Here is a 26,866-nt window from a genome sequence, read left to right as displayed (position 1 = left end):
AGATAATATGACTCATGATAAACACATAACCTCTCAGTCCAATCCTGATTGAATCTGCAGTTTTCTGTGTCAACTCTCCACAAAATATCTCAATCGACCCCTTGAGGCTGCCTGCAGTATAGACTCAGGAAATACAAATACTAATAAGATATTAATTAGTAATAGACAAAGATGGTTAATAGACCAAAATGTTCTTATTTTAGCTTATTTGAGGGCCTGGCCTGCATAAGTACCTGGCCCTTGTACAACTCTAGTTAATGACCCCTGATGTAGGGTCCGCAGCCAGACTCCTCTCAATGCAGAAAGAGAGCTGGCTAGAGCAGTGGTTCTCAACTGGTGGGTCAGGAGCCAAAGGTTGGTTGTGGGGCAGTTTTTTTAGTGGGTGGGAAACAAGCATCTGGAAAAAAATGGTGGCAGTCTGTGAAGTACTTCAGTCCTTACTGGACATCTGTTTAACTGTGATAATGGGTAAATTTAAATGTTTTCTCAATATTTTAACTAAGTTATCACCTTTTCTCGTGATAACAAAGCTGCTTTTCCCATAATAACGGGGCTATTCCTTAAGACCTTTGTCCTGCCTCTTGAAGAAGTGGAATAATTCATGGCTTCCCTGGCCATCTTTTCTGTATATGCCAGTAGTAATGGTAAAAGTATGAGCGGTATTAGCAGTAACAACACTGAATGATAATAGACAGTCTTTTATTACTATGAACAACTATAAAGATAATGTCATCTATTGACAAGCTAATAGGATAATTGGAGAAAGCCTGCAGATTGTCCAGAAATTTCTGATGTAAATTGCTTAAGCTGTCAGTCTGTCGATCTACCACAAGATAATTTTCTATTCCTAGTATGGCTCAGATACCAAAAAGGTTCATGTGTATTGTTAGTACTGCGAGACTTAAACTGAAATTAGTTTTATTTGTACAAAAATGGCTTAAATATTTATATTTAAATATTTCCCATTTTTAACCAAGCTTGACCCTACCACTATATAGCTTATAGCTAACGGTAGCTACATTGGTATAAATTCCCCTTAACCTTAAATTGCATTATTTGTTCTTTGCAACACTGCCCTCCTTTGAGAATCAGCTCCATGTTGTTTGTTAATCAATTGGCATACACTGTTAAACATAGTATTATTGTATTTGAGGAGGATTACCAGTTTGAAGGGTTCTGTAGTGCTCTGTAGTATTACACACCAAGATCAACACATGTCTGGGCTGCAAAAGATTAAAAGTGTCCCAGAATTTTATCATCATGACAAGTCAGCTATTATTTTAGTAAGCTTTTGTTCCATGGCAAAGTTTGATTCAGTTTGTTTTGATGTTACTGAGTTTATGTTTCTATATTTTCCTGTTTTATTGTCCTCTAGGTTGTAGAAAATGATTGGATCGTGCAGCAAACGTCTCCAGGACTTCCTGGCTGAGCGGAAAAGTCGCAGAACCAGGCTAGTGACCAAAGATGGCCGGTGCAACATTGAATATGGAAACTTCAAATACAGCAAACACTTTGCCTTCCTGGCTGACTTCTGGACCACGTTTGTGGAGATCCGATGGCGTTTTGTCCTCTTCCTCTTCATCGCCGCCTTCACCCTAAGCTGGTTCATTTTCGGCCTGCTGTGGTACTGGATTGCTCGCAGTAATGGAGACCTCACGTGGCAAAGCCCTGCGTCAGATCACACTCCATGTGTTGATAATGTTGTCGGACTCACCACGGCGTTCCTCTACTCACTCGAAACCCAGACAACCATTGGGTATGGTGGGCGAGCGCTCACACCTCTCTGCCCCGGTGCTGTAGCCCTTCTCATCATTCAATCTCTCATTGGAGCCATTATCAACTGCTTCATGTGTGGAGTCATCCTGTCCAAAATCTCATCCCCCAAAAAGAGAGCCAAGACCATCACGTTTAGCGACATGGCAGTCATCAGCCCCAAAAACGGAACTCTTTGCCTGTCAATCAGAGTTGCCAACCTGCGCAAGACCCTCATGATCGGGAGCCAGATCTACGGGAAGCTGTTGAGGACAACAAACACTCCAGATGGGGAGACGATCATTATGGACCAGGTGAACATCGACTTTATGGTGGACGCAGGGAAGGACAACCTCTTCTTCATCTGCCCTCTCACGCTTTACCACATCATCGACAAGAGCAGCCCCTTCTTTGAGATGGCAGTGGACACGCTCAACAAGCAAGAGTTTGAGCTTGTCGTCTTCCTGGATGGCACCGCTGAGTCCACCAGCTCCTCCTGCCAAGTCAGGACCTCATTTATTCCTCAGGAGATCATGTGGGGCTACAACTTCCTGCCAATCATCTCCAGAAGCAAGGAGGGCAAGTACAGGGTGGATTTCTCCAACTTCTCCAAGGTGGTGCCAGTGGCCACTGCGCACTGTGCCTACTGTTTCCACAACATCAAGGGTCATCATCATCACTCCAGGAACGGACATGACAACCAGGGCTTTGAGGTGATTGATATCAACGATCCCCCAAATGTCACAAAGATGTGAGGACATGAATATACTGTAATGAACAGTAAGAACTGAGACTGCTGTCGAGGCCTTTACCTCTAAATGACGAATGCCTTAAGGACGAGCAGTTGCAGGGGGCAGCTGGGGTTACCTGATGGCAGACAGGGCATTGTGTAGCATTTAAATACCTAAAAACCTACGTATTTGTCATTCTATTGTGTTTAACACAGATAAGAAAGACGTCTGTGGGGCAGGACTGTATTGTGGACTATTTGTATTTTAAACCACACCTGTCACTGTCTGCTGACCAAAAACCTGTTTTCAAAGGGGGACACAGGTTATGCAAGGTGGTTGAGCTACAAATCAAGAACAAAAAATCCTCACAAATCACACAGGCTTTTGCTTTAAATCAAGATAAGTGGTTATTTACTTGCAAAATGATGTTTTATACTGTGTATTGACCTAATGCGCCTGATGTCCATCACGCCCTTGCATAGATAGCAAAAGGAACTTGTTACCTACCAGACACCAGTGCTGAATAAATAATTACTCTTTACAAATAAAATATCTGCATATTAAACCACGTTATCTCCCAGTGTGCCAACAGACAGGGCTAATGTAGTCTTGACAGAGGCAGATCACAGCCATACACCAGGAAAATTGGCAGCCATCTAATAGCAACCAACAGTTTAGTGCACATTTTGAACAATGAAAGCTAAAAAAGCTTGAAATGTCAGTATTAGATTATTCATTATTGTAGTCACAACAATTTTTCATTTGCAACAGAAGAATATGATAGGTTAATGCTCCTGCAAGCAAATACAAATGATATGGTTTAAAGTGACACTCTGCTTACTGTCAGCCTTGCAAAGTTACTGGATAAACCAGATCTCATGTCAGGCAAATTCGTCTTGCAAAGCTCCGATCTGAACAATTGTGCCAGGTCTGAAAACGAACCTGACCTATAAGTGCTAAAAGTTGGTAATAATGGCTGCTCCCAGTAGGAGTTAGCTTAGATGTTACTGTAGTATAGCTACAGTTTTATCAGAACTGAGCCAATTCCTACATAAGGAGGTTTGGCATGAGTTTGTGTAGGTACAGGTGAGGTTTAGTTGTACTGTGAGCTGGCATAAAATCCTGTTAACTTGGATGCGGCCACATTGGAAGTTTTGTCTAAACTGGACCACATTTCTTTAGTAGCAGTCTAGAGAACTGCACAGAAAGCTTTCTATGGCAGACAAGATGTTTCTGCTCTACTCCTGACCTGCTTCAGCATGAGATTGCGATAATTCTGGTTGGGGTTTAGTTGTATTGCAAGACAGTGGCAGTGACTGCCTGCGTTAAAGCTATTAGCTTGGATTTAACGTTAGTTGCAGTTATTTGTCTGATTTTTTTATTGAAAGAGGAGCAAAGAACCACACTAAAAAGCGAGACAGATGTTTTTGCTCTTTTCCCTACCAGCCACGGCATGAGTTCTATCCAACAACAAGCTCCAACATTGGTAAACAGTGACAGCACCTTATGCACAAATCTCAACGGTACTGGGCCGACGTGTCCCGCCATTTGACGCCCTTCAATAGCTGTCCTAAACACACATTGGCAGCAGTGCGTCATTGGTTAAACTCTCCGCCAGGCACTGCATGGCCAGGTACTTGATACCGGAGCCGAAAGCTTGCTCAAGGATTGCTTCACCACCTCACTAAGGAAGTGAATAACAATAGAGGCAGTGGTATTTTAACAGCAGCTGAGGCCTCCTGTTTATTATACATGTCAAACAAAATTGGCACTAAATTCTTTTTCCTGTGCCCTCAAACCTCAAATAGAGCCAGCCAAGATGTACAAATCAGCTGTTTTCTTGTGGAAACACTCCACGGCATGGCATGTCCATGCACATCTGGCTGCTGCCGTTCTGGGTTTGCTCATAGAAAGCAATTGCCGATCATTTTAATGCTTGTCAGATGGTGCTGGTGTGTTTTGGGCTTTACTGCCTAGCTTAATAGAGCTGAGTGTGTCTACTACCTCATTTTGTCTTGTCAGTCTGATTGGCCCGTAATGAATGTGACAGACAGAAAGTTCGTCCAATCACCTTCCAAGAATTTTCTTTAAAAACCCTGCCCTTTCCAAATCACCTGTATGGGAGGTTTCCCAGATGAATGTGAAAAAAATATGGTATAATATTAATATTAATATATAATAGCTCTGATGAGCCCATTTTGACATTTTAAAGGAAAAGCTACACAAAAAGGCATTTGTGAGATCAGTGGCATATGCATCCAGGGATTCATATTCTTTAAGATCACCGCCTGTGGGACAGTGGTGATTAGATAGAGACCCATAAATGCAGCTGGTCTTCCAGTCAGGCAGCACAAGTTTCCTGTGTGTTGTTCCCACCTCTCTTTATCTTAGTCTCTACACAATCACCATCCTGTCCTCTCCGAATAAAGGCAAGAGGACCTTGAAACACATCTTTAAAAAAAAAAAAGATCAGATCAACCTGTGTCAGGAGAAACACCTCTTTCAGTCCAATCTTCACACCTTTCTCTTTCCGTTAGCTTCCTCAGGTCGTCTCTCTTCATTAAACTGAGTCACTCATATTTGTGTTCAGTAGGCTAACTGTATTATGTTCCTCGCTGTAACTTTTATTACTCCCAAATCTCAAACTTGATTATCGATTGAAATACATAGCTTTGTCAACATCAGTGCTTCCACCTTTGAATGTAAGCCACATCACATAACTGCAAAAGGTCGATACATCATAGAATACTTGAAAGATCAGTGTTTTAGACTTTGAATGATAACATTGCTGTTCAATAACCCTGACTCCGCTGGTGTACACCAGGAAGGCCCTAGTAAAGGGTTAGGCTCAGGGGCCACACTTTTCAAAGTGATGATGATGATGATGATGACGTCTTTCCTCTTTATTGAAGACGCAGCAAGAGAACAAATGTCTTCAAATATTTATTGATGGGCTGCATACCACAGTGTGTATAGTATAAAAATCACAAATGTTTGTAAAGTCTTTTTTTTTTTTTTTTGCATTTTCTTCTCAGGAACAAAATACAATCGAATAAAGTCTATTTTTATCAAAAAAGTCTGTCCTGTCTTTTATGGCCGTATCCATCTGAGAGCAAAGAGTCAAATAAGGGTTAAATAAAGGCTATTATCAAGAAGGTCACGACAGCATCATGCCAGCTACCAAACCCCTATTATAGCCTTTCACCCATAAACAAAGTGAAGTTGTGACAGCAAACAAAGACCTAAAGACAACAGAGTGGAAGTGTTTGGGAGATAAGAGCGGCTGCTTGCTGCTTATTATTTTGCCCGCAGGTTCAGAACATGAAACCAGAATTCTCCATTTAGAGAAATAACAGCACATACTTTAGGTTAGCATGAAGATTTAACTGGTCTTCCTCGAGGCTAACCTCCCGATATGGAGTCAAGCCAGCTGTAATTTATAGAGTACATTTCATACACAGAAGGACGTGCCTCACATTCAATCACCAAGCATTCGTATTTCTTTATGCATTTACTTATTTTCATGTTTTTAAGGGAGGCTTTTGATGCCTTTATCAGACAGGACAGCGGATAGAGTCAGAAAACGGGGAGAGGAAGAGTGGCGTATGACGTGAGAAAGAGGCTACAGGCCAGCTTTCTTTAATCAGGAAGAAACCTCACATGCATACTGAGCAGACTTCTGCCTAAACTGATTAGGAAGAAAGACAAACAAACACAGCTACTACAAGAAGATAAATTTATGGCTGCAAAGTATTACAACCATGAACAATAATGCATGGATCACTCTAATAGAAACATCTGTGTCCGTAAAGATTAGTCGATGGAGAGGTGTCTACTATTTATGGTGCACAGCAACAGGAAGTCTCCCTGCCCACCAGGGGGCGTTCCCATGATCGTGTGCTGTGATTTTAATGCTGTGAATATATCAGCAGGAACAACCATGTTTGACTTATCATTCTGACATTAACAATAGCACCTATAATACTGAAATCTAGCGGTTATCAAGGTTAGCTTTTTCTTTTTTTTTTAATAAGGATGATAACACATGTAAGACTGGTATAAATAGTTATCAAGGGGCCTTACAGGTGTGCATATACATCAGTGATTACTTTAGTAATTAATATGGGATATGTATAAAGCACCAGGAGTGCTTAAAATAGCATCAAAATGAAATTAAATGATCAAAAATGTGCCTTTGAATGATGCCTTTGCCCCTTAAAAATCCCTTAAAAAGCCTCATCAGGTCTGCATATCAAGCAAATTACAGCATGGTGTCTTTATTAAATCAATACACATGTAGATTTCTGTGCAGTAAAATGGCAAAACAATGAATAAAAATCCTGATATGTGGTGGAAGAGCTGGTTTTACATTTAGAGTGCATATATTGTTTTTTTTTTTACTCAAAGGAGTGTTGATGAGCAAGTAATGATGGTTAACATTTGCGTATATCTTGTAGTTATGTAGTTTTGCAACTTTTTTATTGAGAAGAAATGCTTCAAAATATTTTTTACTCACTATGATATCTTTAAAAATGTATAACAGCCCCAATTTGTTACTTACCTTGGGCCTCCAAACTTCTAAAACCCCCACAGAGAGTCAGAGAGGTCCAGGGAAACAGCCTAGAGCAGAGGTCCTCAAATGGCGGCCCATGGGCCACTTCTGACCCGCCAGCAGGTGTCATCTGGCCCGCCAGACATTTGGGAAAAAAGATTGAAATTTTAACAAATATATTAATTTTTCATTTTTACCCTCTTAGGTGTTTAAAATACAAATTTTCACCCATTTATCGTTATCTTTCTATAGTTATAGCAAGGAGAGGTCGTAATGCTATGCAATAAATGAGTTAGGCTGGATACATTGAACTCTCTTTAGAGCAGGGAGGAGCATTGTAAAAAGACGCACTGTGCGTCACGCACAGCAGACTGCTTTATCACCTCAACTCTGCAAACATGCTGCCCAAAAAGAGGCTGATACAGACTGTATGACTTTTAAGACTGAAGGAGAAGTATTTATTGTCTAATTTCATATTGATTATTTTGTTGAAGATGAAGAATTTTAACACCGTGCGCAGCTGCACAGACTCTCATTGAGTCCAGGCCTTTCCGAACCTCTGATAGCTTTCCTGCATCTCAGGCCTTAACAAATGTCAGAGGGTTTTGCCTTGTAAAACCAAACTTCTATTCCTGCGGGAGATTAAAACATCTGCTCTCAGGATAGCAAACACTTTCCCTGCATAATTGTCCATCGGCTCCAAACGCAGACATATATCTCACTTTGGCGATTTAGTTCTATGTCAGCCTGATTTAATCCCTCATTATAAAGAATCTGTAATGCCAAACTAGTATCAACTACATTTATTTACATACAGTTTAATTTTATGTCAACAAGACATGCAATTATGGTCTTAATCATCAACGTTCAAACGGGACATAGTTTATAAATCCTACGGTATTTGACTCCAGGTCTCCTAAAAAAAAATGGTAAAAAATTACTCTCATAACATAAAACAAATTGTTTATAACTGAAAATATAACTATTCCTAACCTGGACACAGGCTGTCCTATGACATGAAAGATCAGCATTTTTGGTCTTTGTGCAGCGCTAAAAGACATAATTACACACAGAGATGTACTTATAAGTCAAGTTTTCACCCAGTAGGTGAGGTGAGGACTCTCTTTCTGGACTCTGCACTCATCCTAGGTTGGGTGAAATAATCACTCGGTAGGTGAGGGCTTATAGCTCTTTGAGCAGTAATAGAGCAGCCATCACATCTCAGCAGGATCCTACTCTCACTCTTTTTGTAGCATCCCTCCTGTCTGAATGATGGTTGACTGTCGTACTGATGGTTTTCGTGGTTTATTTTAACTGGAAAAGTCAACAAATTGTAGTTGCAGAAGACCCAAACGCATAAAAAATTCACCGTAAGAGCTTTAAGCCTGCACAGGGGGTGCTAGGTTTTCACTTTCTACCGTAGCTCTCTTTGTTTACATTGCTCCGCTAACTGTTCTCACCGTAGTCAAGTTACCTTGTGTTACTTCAGTCACTTCCTTTCCGGCGATTTCAAAGAAAAAGTCTGCTACTGTTAAACAGGAAGTAAAGTTACCTCAGCTTAAATCAAAACAAAACTTACAAAATAAATCATTTCAAAAGGCTATATCTGTAGAAACACTTAAGGCTCAACATTTACACTAAATTTGGTTACTTACTCTCTTTCTGGACTCTGCGCTGATCCCAGGTTGGCTGACATAATCTCAGGGTCTGATCAGATATTGTGGACAACAGGTTGCCATTTTAGAGCCATAAACAGTCATGCTGAATGAATGTTTATGATGAATATTCCAGTCTTGTAAAATTAGCATCAGTGGGTCTTAAAAACGTTAAAAATGCGACAAAATGCCACCTGATACAAGGACAGCATGACTGACCTGTTTAGATTACTTGCAAATAAATCCTCTGTCTAAAGTAGCTAATTAAGCCATACTCTGTGTGAGGGTATGTGTGTATATATCTATAATATATATATATATATATATATATATATATATATATATATATATATATATATATATATACACATATATATATATATATATATATGAACATCCAAGAACTCATGTCTGGCCCTCGGCTTTCTGTTCTTGAAAAATGTTGGCCCCCAGGAAAAACTAATTGAGGACCCCTGGCCTAGAGGGACCAGTGAGAGCCCTCTGATGAACTGCATACTGTCTGATGTGTGTCTGCACACAGGGGGATCTTCTTTAAGAAAGGAGGGAAGGATTAAATGGACAAAGATGAAACACATTTATTTAAAATAATTGATTTATTTTTATAAAAAAGCAAGAGAGAGAAAATGTTACATAACTGCTGTGGTTATTCAGCGCTGGTTTTGGTAGGATATTTTTGTTGTCATGGTTCATGCACGCTAATACACCAATTTGCAGAGCTAAAAGTGTCACTTAACACAGACACCATGCTGACACACTGCTCATTAAATTACTGACGCCTGTAATTTAAAGCTGCGCTCAGAGAGGAATTAAATGATGTAAACAGTCAAACACTCTTCAGACTTCCAATTTGATGCACATTAGTGTTAAATTCCTTTACACCTACAATGTCCTTGCTTTTGATGATTTCACACTTGAACATGTGTTAGAATTGAAAAGGAATGAGCATTTTGTTCACTTTGAGAAAATGAAACTTATCTTAATGGCAGAGATCTAAGATCACTAGAGAGAAATAAAAATTAACACAAAAAACTCAAGACTAGCAAACAGTGCTGTGACAAAGGATTTACCCTCTTCCTTTGTTTACGTATTTTTCAATCATCTTCATCTTTCAGACCATCAAACAAATTTAAACACTAGTCAAAGATAACCAGAGTAAATACCAAAGGGAATTTTTAATATCAATTTAATTTATTAAAGGAAAAACATCCAAACCTACGTGGCTCTATGTAGAAGGTAATTGCTCAAGTTAAGCACAGTGAGAGCCATTATCCACAAATGAAGCAAAATTGGAACCCCAAAGGGGAAAAATCCCTCCAAACCTATCTGGCCCTACGTGAAAATTGAATTGCCTCCAAACCTAATAACTGGTTGTGCCACCCCTGGCGGCAACAACTGCAAACAAGCATTTGTGATAACTGGCATTGCTGTGAAACAATTTTTGCCCACTCTTCATTGCACAATTGTTTTAATTCAGCTACACTGGAGGTTTTCCAGCATGAACAGCCAGTTTTAGGTCATGCCAGAGCATTTCAAACAGACATTGTCTAGGCCAGTCCAAAACCTTCATTCTGTTTTTAAGCCATACAGAGGTGAATTTTCTGATGCGTTTCAGATTATTCCTCTGCTGCTTAACCCAAGTGCTCCTGAGCTTGAGGTCATGAACTGATGATGAACTGAACTAACCTTGCAAAGCAGATGGAGGATACGCCCGTTTTCTTGTTTTCCATCTTGCGAAGCTCCCGTCTGAACCATTTAGGCCCAATCAGTGACAAGGGGCAGTCCTTTCAGACGTGGCAGAGTCGTGACGTAAGCAAGCAGCAGCAAGAGGCCGGTACAGTTATGGTGGAAGAGCTTAGCGTGGATGCTGCTAAAGTGCCAGTTTTATCAGAACATTTCTTGGTTAAAAGAAGAACAAAGAACAGCAGTGAGTTCTTTTCTTTTCAAAACCGACAAAAGTCAAGTACTTGCATGTCTATAGTCGCCATGTTTCGTGTTAGTCCTCGATAGTGGCTAAGATACATGTTTTGTTGCTCTGATTTGCCTGTAGAGATGTGACAGACAGAAAGTTCATCCAATCACGCTCCGAGTTTTTTTTTAAAAGCCTCTGTCTTTTCCCAAACGTTTCCTTTTGAAGCTTTGATGTGTTTCACAAATCCATCTGGCGTGTCAAGTTAGAACTGAACATTCGCCTTCAGGATTTTCTGGTGGAGATCAGAATTCATCAGTCCGTCAATTATGGCAGCAAAACAGCCCCGGACCATCACAGTTGTTTTATGCCAGATGTAACGGGCTGCACACCTTCCAAGAAGTTCAACTTTTCTCTAGACAGTCCACAATATTTTCCTGAAAGTCTTGGGGATCTTTAAGATGTTTTTCTGGCAAATGTGAGACGAGCCTTTGTGTTCTTTTTGTCAGCAGTGGTTTTCACCTTTTCCATGGATGCAATTTTTGCCCAGTGTCTTTCTTATCGTTAAATCATGAACTCTGACCTTAACTCAGTCAAGTGAGACCTGTAGGTCTTTAGACCTCCTGGATGAGTCGTCGATGCACACTTGGAGTAATTTTGGTTGGCTGGCCACTCCTGAGAAGGTTTCCCACTTTTCCAAGTTTTCTCCATTTGTGGATAATAGTTCTCACGATGGTTTTCTGGAGTCCCAAAGCCTTGGAAATGACTAACTCTTTGCAGACTGATAGCTGTCAATGCTTTTGTTTCTCATCTGTTCTTGGATTTCTTTAGAGTGCACCACGATGTGTCTTTTTGAGACCTTTTAGCCTGTCAGACAGATTCTATTTAAGGTTTCTGGATTCAACACTTCTGGAAGCTTTCCAAAAGATGTGGTCAATCATGGTTAATTCAAGTTTTAACTAGAGGGGATTACTTTTTCACACGGGGCCATGTAAGTTTGGATGGCTTTATCCCATAATAAATTAAATCATCATTCAAATTTAATTTTAATTGCATATTTTTACTTGGAAATGAGTCAGTCAGAGCAGTTATCAAAGAGGATGGGGCATCACAAAGGATCATTAGTTGAGTTTAAGGCACAGGATACAATTGTGGTCCATTTTACCATTTCAGTCAGGACCACTTTGTCAAGAAACACCCATGATATGTGGCTATACTGAATCAGGACTAATGCTGTTGTTTATGTTTGGCGGTGTGGCTGTTCAGGGACTCCCCTGCCCTTCCACAAGCCTACATGGAACGCACTGAACAGGAACAGCACACATTCTTGGTCTTCCTTTGCTGGTAAGAGAAACGTGAGGCAGGGAGAGAAGCAGCAGAAAGAAAAAAAAAACAGCAGAGCAGGCACTAATGACAACAGAATCACATTGATTTGGTCAGAAGCTGAAGGAGGAGCTAGGGTGGAGGAGGGTTTCAGGAGCAGCTTCTGGAGAGACCAGGTAAGAGCAGCTTAAATAAGGCAGCATAAGAGTGATTAGCCTATAGCTTGCTTGGAGCAAATCAGCTGGCCACCAGCTGATGAGGGCTTTTGTGAGGTCAGCTGATCTCACTTATGGTAGTGCTTAATCCTTTCCCACCTGAACTAATGCTATATGCTCAATTTATACAGCTTTTTATAATCTTTGTTTCCAAATGACCCTGAAACGCTACCATAACTTCATCATCTGTTCGAGAACTTGAATGATGGCAGACGACAGAAGAAGACTTGAGAGGTAAAAACATTTATTTTGTCACATTTCCTATACAAAAGCCCTTTTTCAAAAGGTAATACTTCATACATTGCAGGAATGACAATAAAAATAATACACTGGTTAATTGTAAAATTATACACATATATTTATATATATATATTTGATATCCAAAATACATTGCATATATGAAGTAGCACAGATCCCTTTCCATTGATAATGCTCATGAAACATGAAAATGAAGGGTTCATCGCAATAATTTCCTTATGCTACAAATACATCTCCTTGATTTTGTTCTTTAAAGCTATACATTTCCAGGAGAGATTGGTTCTGATTAGCAATAATGATTGTATAATTCTGCATAAATTACCTGACATTCTTGACTCATCAGGTAAAGCAACCAATCCCAGGGCTGTTTGGTGTGAAAAGGAATCCACAATGGAGAAGATCCATTATAAACTTACGTTGCATACAGAGTAAAGGAATCCCTGGCTATTGGATAATTATTCAAGCAGGCTATTTAGCTTTTGGAAATACAAGAAAATACCTTCTGTGCATAAAGTCACTTAGAACCATAATTCAGGACTTATAAAAATTACAAGAAATAAATGGTAACATGTATTGCCCAAATGTACAGATATAAAAACGCTTCAATGCTGAACAAACTACTTAGCAGAAGTGGACTTTCAAGGTTTGCATTTTTTGACCGAGGTCAACTCGTATTAATTCTCTTGACTTTTTATACTGTGTCACATATGAAAATAACTCTGCATAATTTATACAGTAAGTTGCTTTAATGCCTAGTTGTCTGATGCTTATAAAATAATAAAAAATAGGTCTGACAAACGCACAGCGTTTGCGAATCTGAGGATTTCTTTGTTTTGTCTTGTCATATTTTGCTGGTTTTGTTCTCTGATAAACTACTTATCCTAAGTCATTCATTTTTTTTAAAGGAATACATTTGCAGCCACGAAAACACCTGAAGATGGATATGTTTTAAAATGAGATTTATATGCATTTGGCCGGGCTTCACAGGTGCATCTAAAAATGGATATCATGGAAATTTATTTTCTGTAATTTAATTCAAAAAGGGGAACTTTCCTTTATTCTAGATATATCACACATAAGGTGAAATAAATTCAATCCTTTTTCTTTTTTAACCCTGATGATGATTACAACTTATAGACAATGAATATGCAATGTCCAGTATCCAAAAAATACTATAATATTACATAAAACCAATCAAAATAAAGGTTAGGACACAGAAATATTGACTTTCTCTTAAAGTGGATCACTATGCAGCAGTCTACCAAGAGATTTAAGAGTATCTCATAATTCCATGTGCTGAAAAGCTTTAGGGAAATTCTGATTTTCTTTTCCAGTAGGACTTGGCGCCTGCCTACAGGTGAAAAGATGAAAATTACATTTACAACAGGAGTGGTATAAGCTGAGAAGAGCATTAAAAAGTTATGATTCAATCTGTTTAGGTTTGTTAAGCACTGTATATACATTTCTTATACTCACAACTGTATTTAATGAATTAAAATGGCATTTTTCATGTCTTTTCTGTTCTTCTTGAATTGATATTTGAAAGCATCATGGCATTTTAATGGCCTCACTGTAATTTCCAAGCAGACCTGAATGCATCATACAAAACTGTCTTTGAGGTTGTTAGATCTACAAATGAATTTTCATTCTGCAGATCACACCACCGATTTCAACAGTGGATTATCATCTTTGAATAAAGGGACTTAGTACAAAAAAACTTTCAGCACTGCTCTGAGAATATATATTTTTAGCTTGCAAAAACAGATTAATGTTTTTACTCAAGTGATAATCAGGAAAGTCATAAAAATTCACTTGTGCTGTCAAAATGTTCATTTAATTTAGATTAATAAATCACGGAGGTGAAAATATATGCTGATTAGTCTCATTCTGATGTCATCACACAACGGTCCCAAGCAGCTTCAATTGGAACACGTAAAAACTCTCTGTGCTCTTAATTTTTATAATGTTTTGGATAAAATCCATATTCTAGAGATTATTATAATCTTAGATTAACTAGTAAGTGGATAGTCTGTCCTTGGTCTCAACTTATCTGGTTTTAAAAGCTGGTAGAAAGTTTGGTGCCCTTCAGAGTCAGGTCTTTTCTGACTGTTAATATTATCTTTAAATCTACAAGTCTTTCTCAAATGTTGACAAATGCCATTAACTGTGTTTAACTATAAAGCCCATAATTAATTAGATGATTTTTTTAATTAACTGACAGCACTGATAATGATCACAGAGCCTGGTAGACCCCACAGCAGTATCCGTTTGCTAAAATGTTATTGATTTGCAGGGTTTTTGAATTAAAAAGTCACGCCCTGCAGGCAGCCAGGGTTCGTGTAGGCCTGTGGCTCCTTCTCGCAAGTCTCACTCCAACTCTCTCATCCCTATTTCCAGCTCTACCCACTGTCCTTCTCTCTAAATAAAAAGCCCAGAGAGATCTAAAAAAACCAGAACCTCACTGTTTCAATCTTCATCCCTAAAGAATAGAGACACCAGATACAGACTATACAGAATACAGACGAGCTGAAGGCTGATAAGACTACCTGGGCTTCAAAACACCTCAGCAGTGCCACAGGCTGATTGCCGGCACATTGCATTCATACAAAAATGTGGTCAGCATATCTTACCAATAAGTCCTTTTTTGGTCCTATGTATTCCTTCCTTCTGAAATGTTGGATTACTGATTTTTATGAGCTCTAGTCATCAAGATAAAAACAAAAAAGAACAGGTAACAAATAAAGTTTTCCACAATATTCATTTGTTTTTAAATGCACCTGTGGATCAGTGAGAAACTAACATTCAAACACCCATGCTGCTCATTAACTAGGATCCAGCCCTGGTAAAATGCAACTTAATGGTCCATTAACAGGATTTACTACAAAGCCTCTTCTCTGTACTGACCTCTGCGGTCCTGACTGGCCTAAGGAGAGAGGAGACGGTGTGGCAGCCTTTAAAGTCAGAGTGCAATCCAAAATCAAAAGTTGTCAGATTTCTGGTGCAGATATCTAATCATGAGTATTATTTTCCACGTAATGCACTTATTGTCTTAAGAACTGAAATATGATACAAACAGCAGTTCAGGCACTGTGAGAGATATGTTTGTTTTTATAACACACATTTTAAAAGCGTGCACACATGGCACTGTAAGGCACTCTGGATGGAAATAAAAAAACACACAAAAAAAGTTTGCATGCAGATAACATCCACATTATCACTTCTGGATGTTTGTTTTTGGAAGGTTTGGATGTGAGCAGCAAGCAAAATGAGGGAGGGTTCAAAAACATCTGACAAGTTTTGATTTTGCTGCAGGGTATCCCTTTTACACGCAATTCACAAACCAGAAGACATTCACATTAATACTGACATGGTCGAGCAACAACACATCTGGAAATGGCATGGCTGAAAGGCATCATGGCAAACATTTAATAGGCTGCTGTGTGCCCCCCTGAATACATCCGACCTGGGTTGAATTATTGTTGCAAATGACTTCAATTATATCCCGCCTCAGCTTCCCCGGCACACTGGAGCCCACTGTGTACATCAGCCACCTCACCACACACAGGGAGCATTATCAGTCACTAGGTTGACCCAGGTCAGCAAAACATACAGCGCTTACTTCACTGGCAGTTAACTCTTCTCTAGCCTTCCAGTTTGGAGGATAAATTAAAATGTGAATGGCATATTCCAGTTGCCAAATTTCATTCAGTGCTGAGAAAAGTCCATCTATTTGAGAGCTTCCCCTTGTCCAGCGAATTTCAGAAGACTCTCCACACACATAAAAGATGCAGATGGACAGACAAGCAAACAGAGACAGTGGAAACAGGAGGTTGGACGTGTGGGAATAAGAAAACCCAGTAAGGCAGTAGACAAGCGGAAAAGACAGATGCTTTATAGCATAATGTACATAATGTACTGAGGATGTAGATTGAGACCCATAAATTAGGCCCATGTCTGGTACTGTAGGATCGCAAAGAGGCAGACAGAATGGAGCTGTTCACCCAGGCTTTAGGCTTTGGGTTTTAAAGGTTTTGGGTGGGAGCACCTATCGGTGCTTTTTTTCAGGAGAACATGAAAGAGAAGGCACAGGAAACTCAGATGCATATCTGAAAAAAATACAAAACATTAAAAAAGTCACTAGTCTTGTAAAAGGTAAGTAGTATTCCATTTTGGACCATAGCATCCAGTTGTTTACAGATTCTTACGATAAAAAAATCTCCTTCATTTTCATCATTCTTTCATCAGGAGCAGAATTCCTTCAGAGGACAAATCCTCTTCAACAAAGTCTTCATTGGTTCAGCATTATTTGGAGTGCAGGTCAGCAATCGTGGACTTCATTGGAGGGAAGGGATTTCTTTCAATGGTTAGATGGAGGTGTTTAGTAATAACTACCCAGGTGTGAAGGCACATGGGTGTTAGGGTGGCGGGGCACATTTGGGTTGGGGTAAATGCCTGCAGTGGGCGAGCTCCAGTACGGAGCAGTGGGTCCAAAGAAGTTGGAGGAAGTGACGGGCATGGATGGAGGGTGAGGGGATACAAAGTTGACCTTCTGCTGGTGGGCATGGTAGGAAGGCACATAGGCCAGGTCCGAGGGGTACTTGTACATGGAGGACTCAGTGGGGTGCGGCTGCAGTGCCTGAGCGATCCCGTGGAAATCAAACTTGTAGGCGTAGCGCTTGCCGTGCACCTTGGTCATGATATTTTTGTCGTAGTAGTAGCGCAGCGCACGGCTCAGCTTGTCATAGTTCATGTTGGGCTTGCTCTTACGCTCGCCCCAGCGCCGCGCCACCTCGTCTGGGTCCGTCATCTTGAACTCTCCGTTGGTGCCCTCCCAGGTGATGCAGCCGGCGTTGGCGCTGTCCGACAGGAGCTCCAGGAGGAACTGCCACAGTTGGATCTGACCTGAGCCTGACGGTGTACACAAACAGTCATCACTATGGAGTAACATTCAAATAAATATCATTCATCCTCTATTCACAGCCAGGCATCCCTTTATCCATTCACCTAGGCCTAAATGTAAGGACATTTCAAAAAACGTTCTAAGGCAACTGCCTATTCACAGCAAAGGCATTAAAGAGACTTTGGCATTTTCTAAACCTTACCTGGGTTGGCTAGGCGACTGCTGGTTGGACCCAGAATCTGGTAAGGATCTGTGAACAAACGGAGAGCTTTGTTAGATTTGGTATTTTTATATGCAGGTTAAAAAAGTCCAACTATTGTTAGTGCAACTTAAAGCAGACTTTTGAAAATGCATGAAAACATGTTAATCCAACTACTCTTGGATGTACACATTTCAGAGCAGACAGGATGAGGCAGTCTGTGCACAGTTTCCTAGTTGGGCTACAAAGTTAGTAAGCATAAATGCTAAGCATCACATTGTCATCTGACTTTATGGAAGGATAGTGTGCACTGAATGTGCACCTTAAGTAAAGCACAGAGTATGTCCAAAATAAAGAGATTTTAAAATGTGTCCAGTTTGCAGCTTCCTAATTTACAAGCAACAGAAGGAAGAAGTTCCACAGAGGCTACCTGAAAAGGGGAAAAATCAGTCTCCTGCTGTGCATGTACACGGGGACAATGACAATAACACTTCCTAATCGAGCTATAGCTTTAGCTTAACTTTACTATGCTTGTGAACATAGTGACTGGTCACTGCTGTAACAACAAGCAATGCCAAATGAAGCATGGAAATTGAAGTCAAGTGCCAAGCTGCAAAAAGGCGAAGTTTCACCTCCACTCCAGCCTCATCCTTTATCACCTACTGCCTTTATTGCACCCTCATTCAGTTTCATGCTACTGATGTGTAAACTGTAACTGAACTAACTCTAATTGAATTCTGAATGCATTGTCATATCTGCATCTGTCCATATGGAGGTTTCTGCTTGACTAACTCATCCAATTAAACTTGCACATCGATTTTGCATAAATGCTTAAATGTATAACGATAGTGTTTTAGACTAGACTTTACTTCTTGGCGAGAAGGTCGGCTTTGACTCAGCATCTTTGATCCCGCAAAACACGTGGTGACCTTTTACCTTTACGCAACAGCTACGCTTGATGTTGGGGCTTGCTGGGTAACTAAGTCGATGGGTTGCACTTTACATCAGTGAAACAGCTTACAGTTACGGTTCTCCATCAAATTAAGTCATATGGACTGAATGTGAAGGTAGGATAAGTTTTGAAATGTCTGCCCATCTGTATGCTTTGGAGAAAAGCGATGAAGTGAAACTGCAGCTCATAAATCTCACCTGTTGAGATAGCAGAGCTAAGGTTTAACTAAAGATGGTAACACTAAATGAAGCACAAAAAGACTTGAATATTAAGCAGCTTTTGAAATCAAAACTTGGGGAAATCTTCAGTTATCAGGGTGTCCACAGCCCATTTTAATTTGTGGGTTTACAACCATATGGCATTTTTAAGAATGATTGGTTTGGCGACATAAATGCAGACTATAAGCCGCTCTGGTCTGAAAGCCCCTGGTGTTTTTTGGAGTCACCCCAAAAAAACAACAACAAACAAACACTGATTTTGACTATTCCTGAGTGACAATTTCAATTTCATTCAGCAAAGATCACAGTGTGCATAGTACATCATCTGTACATCTTTAGCTAAGCCTGCAGTGACTGTAGTGAGTCAGACTCAGTCCAGGAATCACGTTACCCACCTCTACATATTGTCTTTAACTGAGGAGTCTTTTCAGTCAAAGCACCACTCCTTGAGGTTGACTTCAGTAAACCCCCTTTTAAATGCAGGATTATGACCTTATGAGGGAGAAAACTGGTGCCTACCCTGCTGGTCTGGTCTGCATTACTGTGTTATAGCACATTGTGAGCTGTGATTATTGTGTGCAATAATAGAAGTGAGTTTTCAGTCACATCAGGTAGTGAGATGGGTGATGGAGGCAGCTGCACTCATGGTCATGTTTCAGAATTTTATGCTGATTTTGGTGGATTTGTTATGTAGGATGAAGCTAGTTTAAAAGTAGAAATAGGGAATGAAAGTGTGTCTCATACACCAAATTTTATAGCTCTTAAAATAAGCTTAAATTAATTAGTACCAAACTCTAGTGACTGAGGGTAAAAATCCATTTTAAACAGACATATAATTACACAGCAAGATGGAATTCCTGCTTCAGAGTTACAGCTTATAGCTTTGTTGACTTTGTGTAAATATACATTGATCATGAAAGAATCTAAGCCAATACCTGGCTGAGCTCTGGGCTGCTCTGCAGTCTTAGTCACATTCTGGGTAACAACTGGTGAGCCTGCAGAAAGAGAGAGACATAGAAAGGTTTAGAGACAGCATCAGTAGGTTGGCTACAGATAACCACCCTTCACAACATGAATGCACGTCAGCACAGTTCCAAAGTAAATAAGGCAGTAGTACTGGCTTCTGTAGACTGTCTGTTAACGTTCTGACAACAGAGGTGGTAATCTTTAGGAGCCTGTCCCACACGTCTAGACATTGTGTATGCTGGAAACGCTTTTGTGGTCAGTATGTATGCATGCAGTTAAAAAAGTCAAATTATCGCATAACTTTGAATGAAACAGCATGTTTAAAATGCATGTTAATGCAACTCATGTAATTGTTCGAAGTTGGTCTAACACAACTAGATTGTGCAACTGGAGATCAATTAAACCTTGTACATCTCCACCTCAATCTGACCAGACAGGACTAGGCCTACTTTACATGCTCAACAGTCTGCACCAACTTTTGACCTGGAAGTAACAGCAGAAGTCACACTATGGTCTCTGTTTGGGTTTCACAATAGGCTACAGATGTAGCTTTCATCTCATTTGCACCAAAAGTAAAGCACAAAGCACAACGCTGGTGTTGTAAAATAAAACAATCTGGTACAGCAGACCCAAGACTGTTGAGTATCTTGAATCCTACATCTGACAAGAATGGGACAACCTTCCTCTACTAAACTCCAGCAGCTGCACTCCTCACTTCCCAGGCATTTACAGTCTGTTGTAAAGACAGCAGGGGATGCTAGTCAGTAGTAAACATGGCACTGTCCCTACTTTTTTGAGATGTGTTGCTGCTATCAAATTTAAATGAGCTAATATTTTTCATGAAATGGTGATATGTCTCCATGTTGTTGAATAAAATATGGGTTTATGAGATATGCACATAATTACTTTCTACACAGCATTTTTCAAGGGCCCCAACTTTTCTGGAATTGGGGTTGTAAAATGTGTTCATATTTTTACCATCTGACATATAGCAGGCCAGCTGATGCTGATGCTGATGATGGCCAGCTTGTCAGTAAGGTAAACAGGAAGAAGGTCCACAGTAACTCCTTGAAAGGGGGCATATCATCATCTAGCAGAGTCGAACACGCTCCTGTCAATAAATCAGTGCTCCTGCTGTGCATGTAGACGGGGACAAGGATGGTAATTTGGCGAGCCTGCAAGCTAATTCAGGCAGACAACTTGAGCTGGGCTGATTTCACACTTGACATAGTGCGTTATTATCCAATCACCTGACAAACATCCTCCCGACTGGCAGTCTATTTCAGCGGCAACATCTCTGGTCTCTTCCTCTGCTCTGCCATTGCCAGCCTTGCCCTGCATCAGTACTGCACCCTAGTTTTCAACCTGCATACACCTTCCCGGCATTCACCTGTGGGCTTCACTCATCACTCCTCAAATGGTGCATGTTAAATGAATCAGGGCGGATGAGATTGGATTGCCAAACCTGAACTATCACTGCTGCTGTAACCAAAGTTCAAACCATTATGACTGAATTTTCTGACTAAAAACGGGTCGATCCTAATTAAGCTGAAGCTGTAGCTCACTTTTACTTTGCATGTAAATAGATTCACCAATGTTGACTTTAGAGGTTGAACAGCATTTTCTTAATCCTGCTTATGAAGATATAATTGAACATAAATGCATTCCTCACCTTTGCCACTGTGCATGTTGTTTGACCATCCTGTCCGCCGTACAGCATCATATGAAGAGTCTGAAAAATAGAGAGAAAAAAAGAAGTGAATGGGCGAGTGGGGAGCGTGATGAGTCAAGAGCACTGAAAAATAAATAAACGTCTTCCAAATTGAAGAGTATTATCAATAGTTTCACATGTGAACGAGCCTGGTGACAAGAGCTTTTGTCAAACCTATCAACAGAAACCAACAAGGGTGGGGCTCCCAGAGGGCCGATTGATCAGAGTAATCAGTCTGAGGTACTTTGCCCAAACAATGCTGGCCCCGCCCCTCTCTGGGTGAAAACATTCAATCTAAATGAGTGGTCATGAATGAGAATGATGCGGTCGTTAGGTCACACATTGACACACTCTGATGTTGGATGAGAACGCCTGGCTCTCAGTCTCCGCTCTAATTCATCCCAAAGGTGTTCTATGGGGTTGAGGTCAGGACTCTGTGCAGGCCAGTCAAGTTCATCCACACCAAACTCTCTCATCCATGTCTATATGGACCTTGCTTTGTGCACTGGTGCACAGTCATGTTGGAACAGGAAGGGGCCATCCCCAAATTGTTCCCACAAAGTTGAGAGCATGGAATTGTCCAAAATCTCTTGGTATGCTGAAGCATTCAGAGTTCCTTTCACTGGCCAAGCCCAGCTCCTGAAAAACAAGCCCACACCATAATCCCCTCTCCACCAAGCTTTACACTTGGCACAATGCAGTCAGACAAGTACCGTTCTCCTGGCAACCGCCAAACCCAGACTCGTCCACCAGATTGCCAGATGGAGAAGCACGATTCATCACTCCAGAGAACGCGTCTCCACTGCTCTAGAGTCCAGTGGCGGCGTGCCTTACACAACTGCATCCGACGCTTTACATTGCACTTGGTGATGTATGGCTTGGATGCAGCTGCTCGGCCATGGAAACCCATTCCATGAAGCTCTCTACCACTGTTCTTGAGCTAATCTGAAGGCCACAGGAAGTTTGGAGGTCTGTAGCCATTGACTCTGCAGAAAGTTGGCCACCTCTGCGCACTATTTGCCTCAGCATCTGCTGACCCCGCTCCATCATTTTACGTGGCCTACCACTTGGTGGCTGAGTTGCTGTGCTTGATTTTATACACCTGTGGCCATGGAAGTGATTGGAACACCTGATTTCAATTATTTGGATAGGTGAGTGAATACTTTTGGCAATATAGTATATATATATATATATATATATATATATATATATATATATATACACACACACACACACACACACACCCACACACCCACACCCACACACACATTCCAGTCAGTGCAATTCTCTTCTTTCCGTTTATCTATCAAGTAATTTCCAGCCAGCGAATGGGGAAATTACTGTGTGTAAAGCAGAGGAGTTGCAAAAAATCTGCAAAAAAAAAGTCATACAGCACAAGTGGTACTCAAAATATTTTGTCAGGTCTGAAATATGTACGTATGCAACACTAGCCATAGGGGAGTCAATAAGTCAAAACACCTTCAAGCTGCACAAATTAGCAGATGTTTGACAGAAAACCTGTGTTATTTTGTTTCACAGTTTTTTAGCCTAACAAATGACTGCAACTGCAACAACTAGAAAGCCGCTGCCAGGTGGCATCAATAAATCTATCAAAATATGGTCCAAGGTGCTCTTCACAGGATATCTGGGTATTGAAATGTGGTTTTTGTTTGGCACAGTGAGATGGGTAAATGATGGCACAATCTTTGACAGGGTACGGTTGGTTCAGCAGCTTGCAACACTCCAACCACAAATAAAAGAGCCTGTGCAAATTAACGTACAACACAGCCACACATAGACAATACATGCTCCTAATATTCACCCTCATGCCCCTCCCTACACAAGCTGCTTTTGTCAAACCTTGTCAAACAGCCAAACCGGCCCAGTTTGCATGAGCTCTACCTGCTGTGTGTCTGCGCTTCAAACCCCACTGAGAGTGAAGCTGGACTGCTTCCAGTAACAATCAATCACTCTGACACAAGCAGATAAAACAGAGGATGCAACGTTCCCCTGGCAGCGTCTCAAAAACACCCTGGTATACTCAGTCTGCACCTGGCCAGTACCCTTTCTATTATTTCAGGCTAAAATAGTTCAAACAGTTGCCAGAACACTGGGAAACATGATGCCTACTATGGCCAGATATGCTTTACACTCTCTGTTTTGTGCAACATGCTATTCACAGGGTTATCATGATGTGAAAATCTTTTTGTCAGCAGTGTTTCTCCCATAGGGCAGCGAATAGAGTCGATGTAATGGGGATGACAGAGCTTGTTGCTGAGATAAGCAAGCTGTTAGAAGGTCAAGAGGCAATCCTGTTTCCCATCAGTGTAGGTGGAATTTTTGAGAAGCAGGCTTACTGACGATCAAAGCTGACAGTTTCAATCTCTAAAAATCTTAACAGCGAGAGACTCATCTCGCTGTAACAAAGCACACGTTGGATTTCTTCTGGGTCAGCGGCTGGCGTATGTAAGCTGAAGCATCATATGCCTTATAAAGAGCATCAGGTACATGCTATGAAGATACAATGATCAGTTTTGAACATTTTAAAAGAAAGGGCTCATGCATACCCCAGACAATAAACGCGCTGTTTGTGTTTTTATTTGTCTGCGTAGGTGTTTGTTGGCAAAGCATGAATATTTATGCATTTTTAAATTATGCTCAATTTTGTTCTAACCACTGTATTTATGTAACCTGCAAGCTCACAAGCTACCAAACATTGAGCAACTTAAACTGCCATCTTTGAGCATCTATCCTATCATACTCATACAAATGCCACATAACATTATCCAATTGGTTTTAATATTTGCTGCAGATTAAGTCCAATACCCTTCTGCTTCTTTAGCTTCCATTTAGATCTCTACGTAGCTCATTTGTCCATAACAGCACATTTCTATGACTACATGTGATAAAAACTAGGACAAGAACGATGTTTCTAAGTCTCTGGCCTCATGCAGCTTCTCAGAGCATCAAGGGACAGGAGGTAGACTTTGAAGGGAGCTACAAGTACCCTGGGACTTTCATGATAAGATGAATTTAAGCGTTAGATCCCTGCAGTGAGTGTTGTGCCTCCGTAAATGGTCTCGATTTTATGTTGACAAGTCCCTCTTGATGTTACTCTTCCAGTCTGAGATTATTCTGACTCTCTTTTTACTTCAGTCTGAAGGTTTGGGAATAACAGCAACATGGCAAAACATTGTATGGTGAATGAAGGTCCTGTGACCGCAGAAGGCCTCCAGTTTTTGCACCAGCGCTAATTATTGCAAGGTTATGAATGCTGACTTCTGCTTTCCTTGGTTGTATTTTATTTACAGGTCTGTTTTAGATAGCTCCCTTATTCAATCAAATATAAAACCATGCATCCCATTCTTGCATCAGGCAACTCTAGACATGGAAATTTAACCCTTGAATGATGATATCTGGTTCGTTTCAGCGATGCTCCTAGGTGACTGTTTTCATATCTGGGTAACGTGCATTTAAATTGCATTTAACCGACTCATCCAAAGTGGAGAAAATGCTGACAAAACATTCATCATTGTCATTATTGTCATCGTCATTGTGTCCGTATGTTTATGTCAGGCTGTTGTGCCGAGTAGAGTGTGGCTAAAGTTAGCAGCTAGCTCCACTAGCTTTCATTCCTCTATCATGCTTGATGTTGTTACGTATCAATTCAACCAGGTGGTTTATACATGACTATAACCCTCAACAGCCTACAGTTTTATTCTGTTTTTTTTAGTTAAAAGTATTGAACTGTTCTTATGACATGCTAACTACTTAGCCTCTCAAGTTTATGTCTGGCAAAGAGCCAGGGACAATTCTACAAGGAAGGTTTTTGATATGCTTTTAATGTTACTGTATGTTACTTTGAGTTTCTTTGATTTTGTGTAATATTGTGCTCATTTTCTAAATTGTATTATGTGGAGGCTTAAAATAAGCTCTATGAGTTTCCAGCCTCTTTCTGCACTGTAGATCTATTTCTGTCATTTTATGTATTTTTTTTAAATGTGCAAAATAAAATAAAATAAAATGTAAAAAAATAAAAAGGTTTTAACTGTGATTTACTGAGGCTACAGCAGCTATTAGTGGTGTGAGGCTTGATTACAGTTTTCAAAGAGTATTTGACTAGGAGAGCAAGCCTGTTTGTTATAATATTAGATAATCAGATTAACTAATTACTTTGATGTTGAATTTATCTGCTTAGCTGGCTAACTGTGCACATTGCTAGTTAGTTTCTCCATTGAAATTTCTATTGACAGAGTAGATATCCCACCCTTTCTTGATTTGATTGGTCAAAGAGGTAGAGGTGACATTGGCGGGCACAGTGCTGCTCCAAAAGTTGAACTGTTTTCAGCGCTGTGAGCACAGTAAAAATTAAAAAAGGCTGACACTGAGGGCTTTTATTTGGCACCACTAGACTGGTTATGTATTAGAAAAAGCACTGCCATTGCAAGCAGCATCATCTGTATGCACAGGTCCGCCAATCACAGAAAGGTACAAACTGAAGATGAATCTCTATTTTTTTCCAGCCCTTGATTTACATACCTTTACCTCCAGCATTACTCTTTCTAATGCAGATGAGTTTTTATTGTTGTTTATTTAACCTGATATTGGTGTTTGTAGTTATAATGAAATAGGAAATAAGTTGATCATATTATCAACATATTTGGTCACATTTTATTTTGAATGTCCATACTGAATTTGTAGATATATATGTGTCATTTGTAGCCCTAATGGTGAATTTGTAGATGTTAATATTGAATTTGCAGATTTTCAATCTGAATTTGTGGAAATAAATGAGTAATTTGTAGATGGTAATGTTGATTTTGAGATGATAATACTGTATTTTTAAATGTTCAGGATAATTCGTAGATGTAAATGATGAATTTTAAGGTATGAATGCATAATTTGTACATTATAATGCTGAATTTTTAGATGTTATGGACAGATTTGTGCACATTAATGATAAACTTGTTGATTCTAGTTGCGACTCTATAGATGTTAATGCTTAATTTTTTGATGTAAATAAGGAATTTGAAGGTTAGAAATGCATTATTTGTACATTTTAATGCTGAATTTGTAGATGTAAAGGACACATTTGTGGATGTTAATGAAATAATTAGTTGATTCTAATTGTGACTTTGTAGATGTTAATGCTGAATTTGAGGTCTTAATGCAGTCTGAGTTTGGCATCAGTAAAAACAGTTGTTAGACTTACTGTCCTCTGCAGAGCATCTGTTTCTCCCTACAGCGTTGTGTGTCTGTGTTGTTTCTATATTGTACTCTGTCCCCAATGTCTCACCAAACTAAACAGAGTAGTCGAGTTCAAACACACAACCTTGACCTACTACCCTTATAAAACCACACCAGAGAGCCATCAGTGACATTTAATACATCGTCAGCTTCATCTTCATGTATGGTCCCCTTCAAACCCTGTACAATACTGCCCTCCTGTGGATCAAAGCATAACTACACCTCAGCCTTACTGAAGGGGAACCCTGCATTATAAGACA

At 40.1% G+C, this 26,866-nt stretch overlaps 2 protein-coding genes across 5 annotated transcripts in view; one reads left to right on the top strand and one right to left on the bottom strand.

The window, feature by feature from the left end:
• Positions 1-1,385: 1,385 nt before the first annotated feature.
• On the top strand, positions 1,386-2,660 carry kcnj1a.1 (potassium inwardly rectifying channel subfamily J member 1a, tandem duplicate 1). Its single transcript, XM_041812547.1, has one exon. The coding sequence runs from the start codon at positions 1,386-1,388 to the stop codon at positions 2,505-2,507; it is 1,122 nt and encodes a 373-aa protein (XP_041668481.1). The 3' UTR covers positions 2,508-2,660.
• Positions 2,661-12,382: 9,722 nt separating this feature from the next.
• fli1 (Fli-1 proto-oncogene, ETS transcription factor) overlaps positions 12,383-26,866 on the bottom strand; it is an 89,846-nt gene continuing 75,362 nt past the window's right edge. For all 4 annotated transcript variants that reach the window (XM_041802757.1, XM_041802768.1, XM_041802777.1 and 1 more), the window contains 4 exons: positions 21,321-21,380; positions 19,618-19,677; positions 17,516-17,563; positions 12,383-17,321 (listed from right to left, as the gene is read on the bottom strand). In XM_041802757.1, coding sequence (XP_041658691.1) covers positions 16,792-17,321; positions 17,516-17,563; positions 19,618-19,677; positions 21,321-21,380 — 698 coding nt within the window. In that variant the 3' untranslated portion in view covers positions 12,383-16,791. The remainder of the gene's footprint in view (positions 17,322-17,515; positions 17,564-19,617; positions 19,678-21,320; positions 21,381-26,866) is intronic.

The sequence above is a fragment of the Cheilinus undulatus genome, linkage group 2 (genome assembly GCF_018320785.1).
Source record: "Cheilinus undulatus linkage group 2, ASM1832078v1, whole genome shotgun sequence".
NCBI lineage: Eukaryota > Metazoa > Chordata > Actinopteri > Labriformes > Labridae > Cheilinus > Cheilinus undulatus.
This window is presented reverse-complemented; position numbering and strand designations above follow the sequence as displayed.

Excerpts from the sequence above, each read along its gene's own strand:
- kcnj1a.1 (XM_041812547.1), top strand. The coding sequence starts at position 1,386 with ATGATTGGATCGTGCAGCAAACGTCTCCAGGACTTCCTGGCTGAGCGG.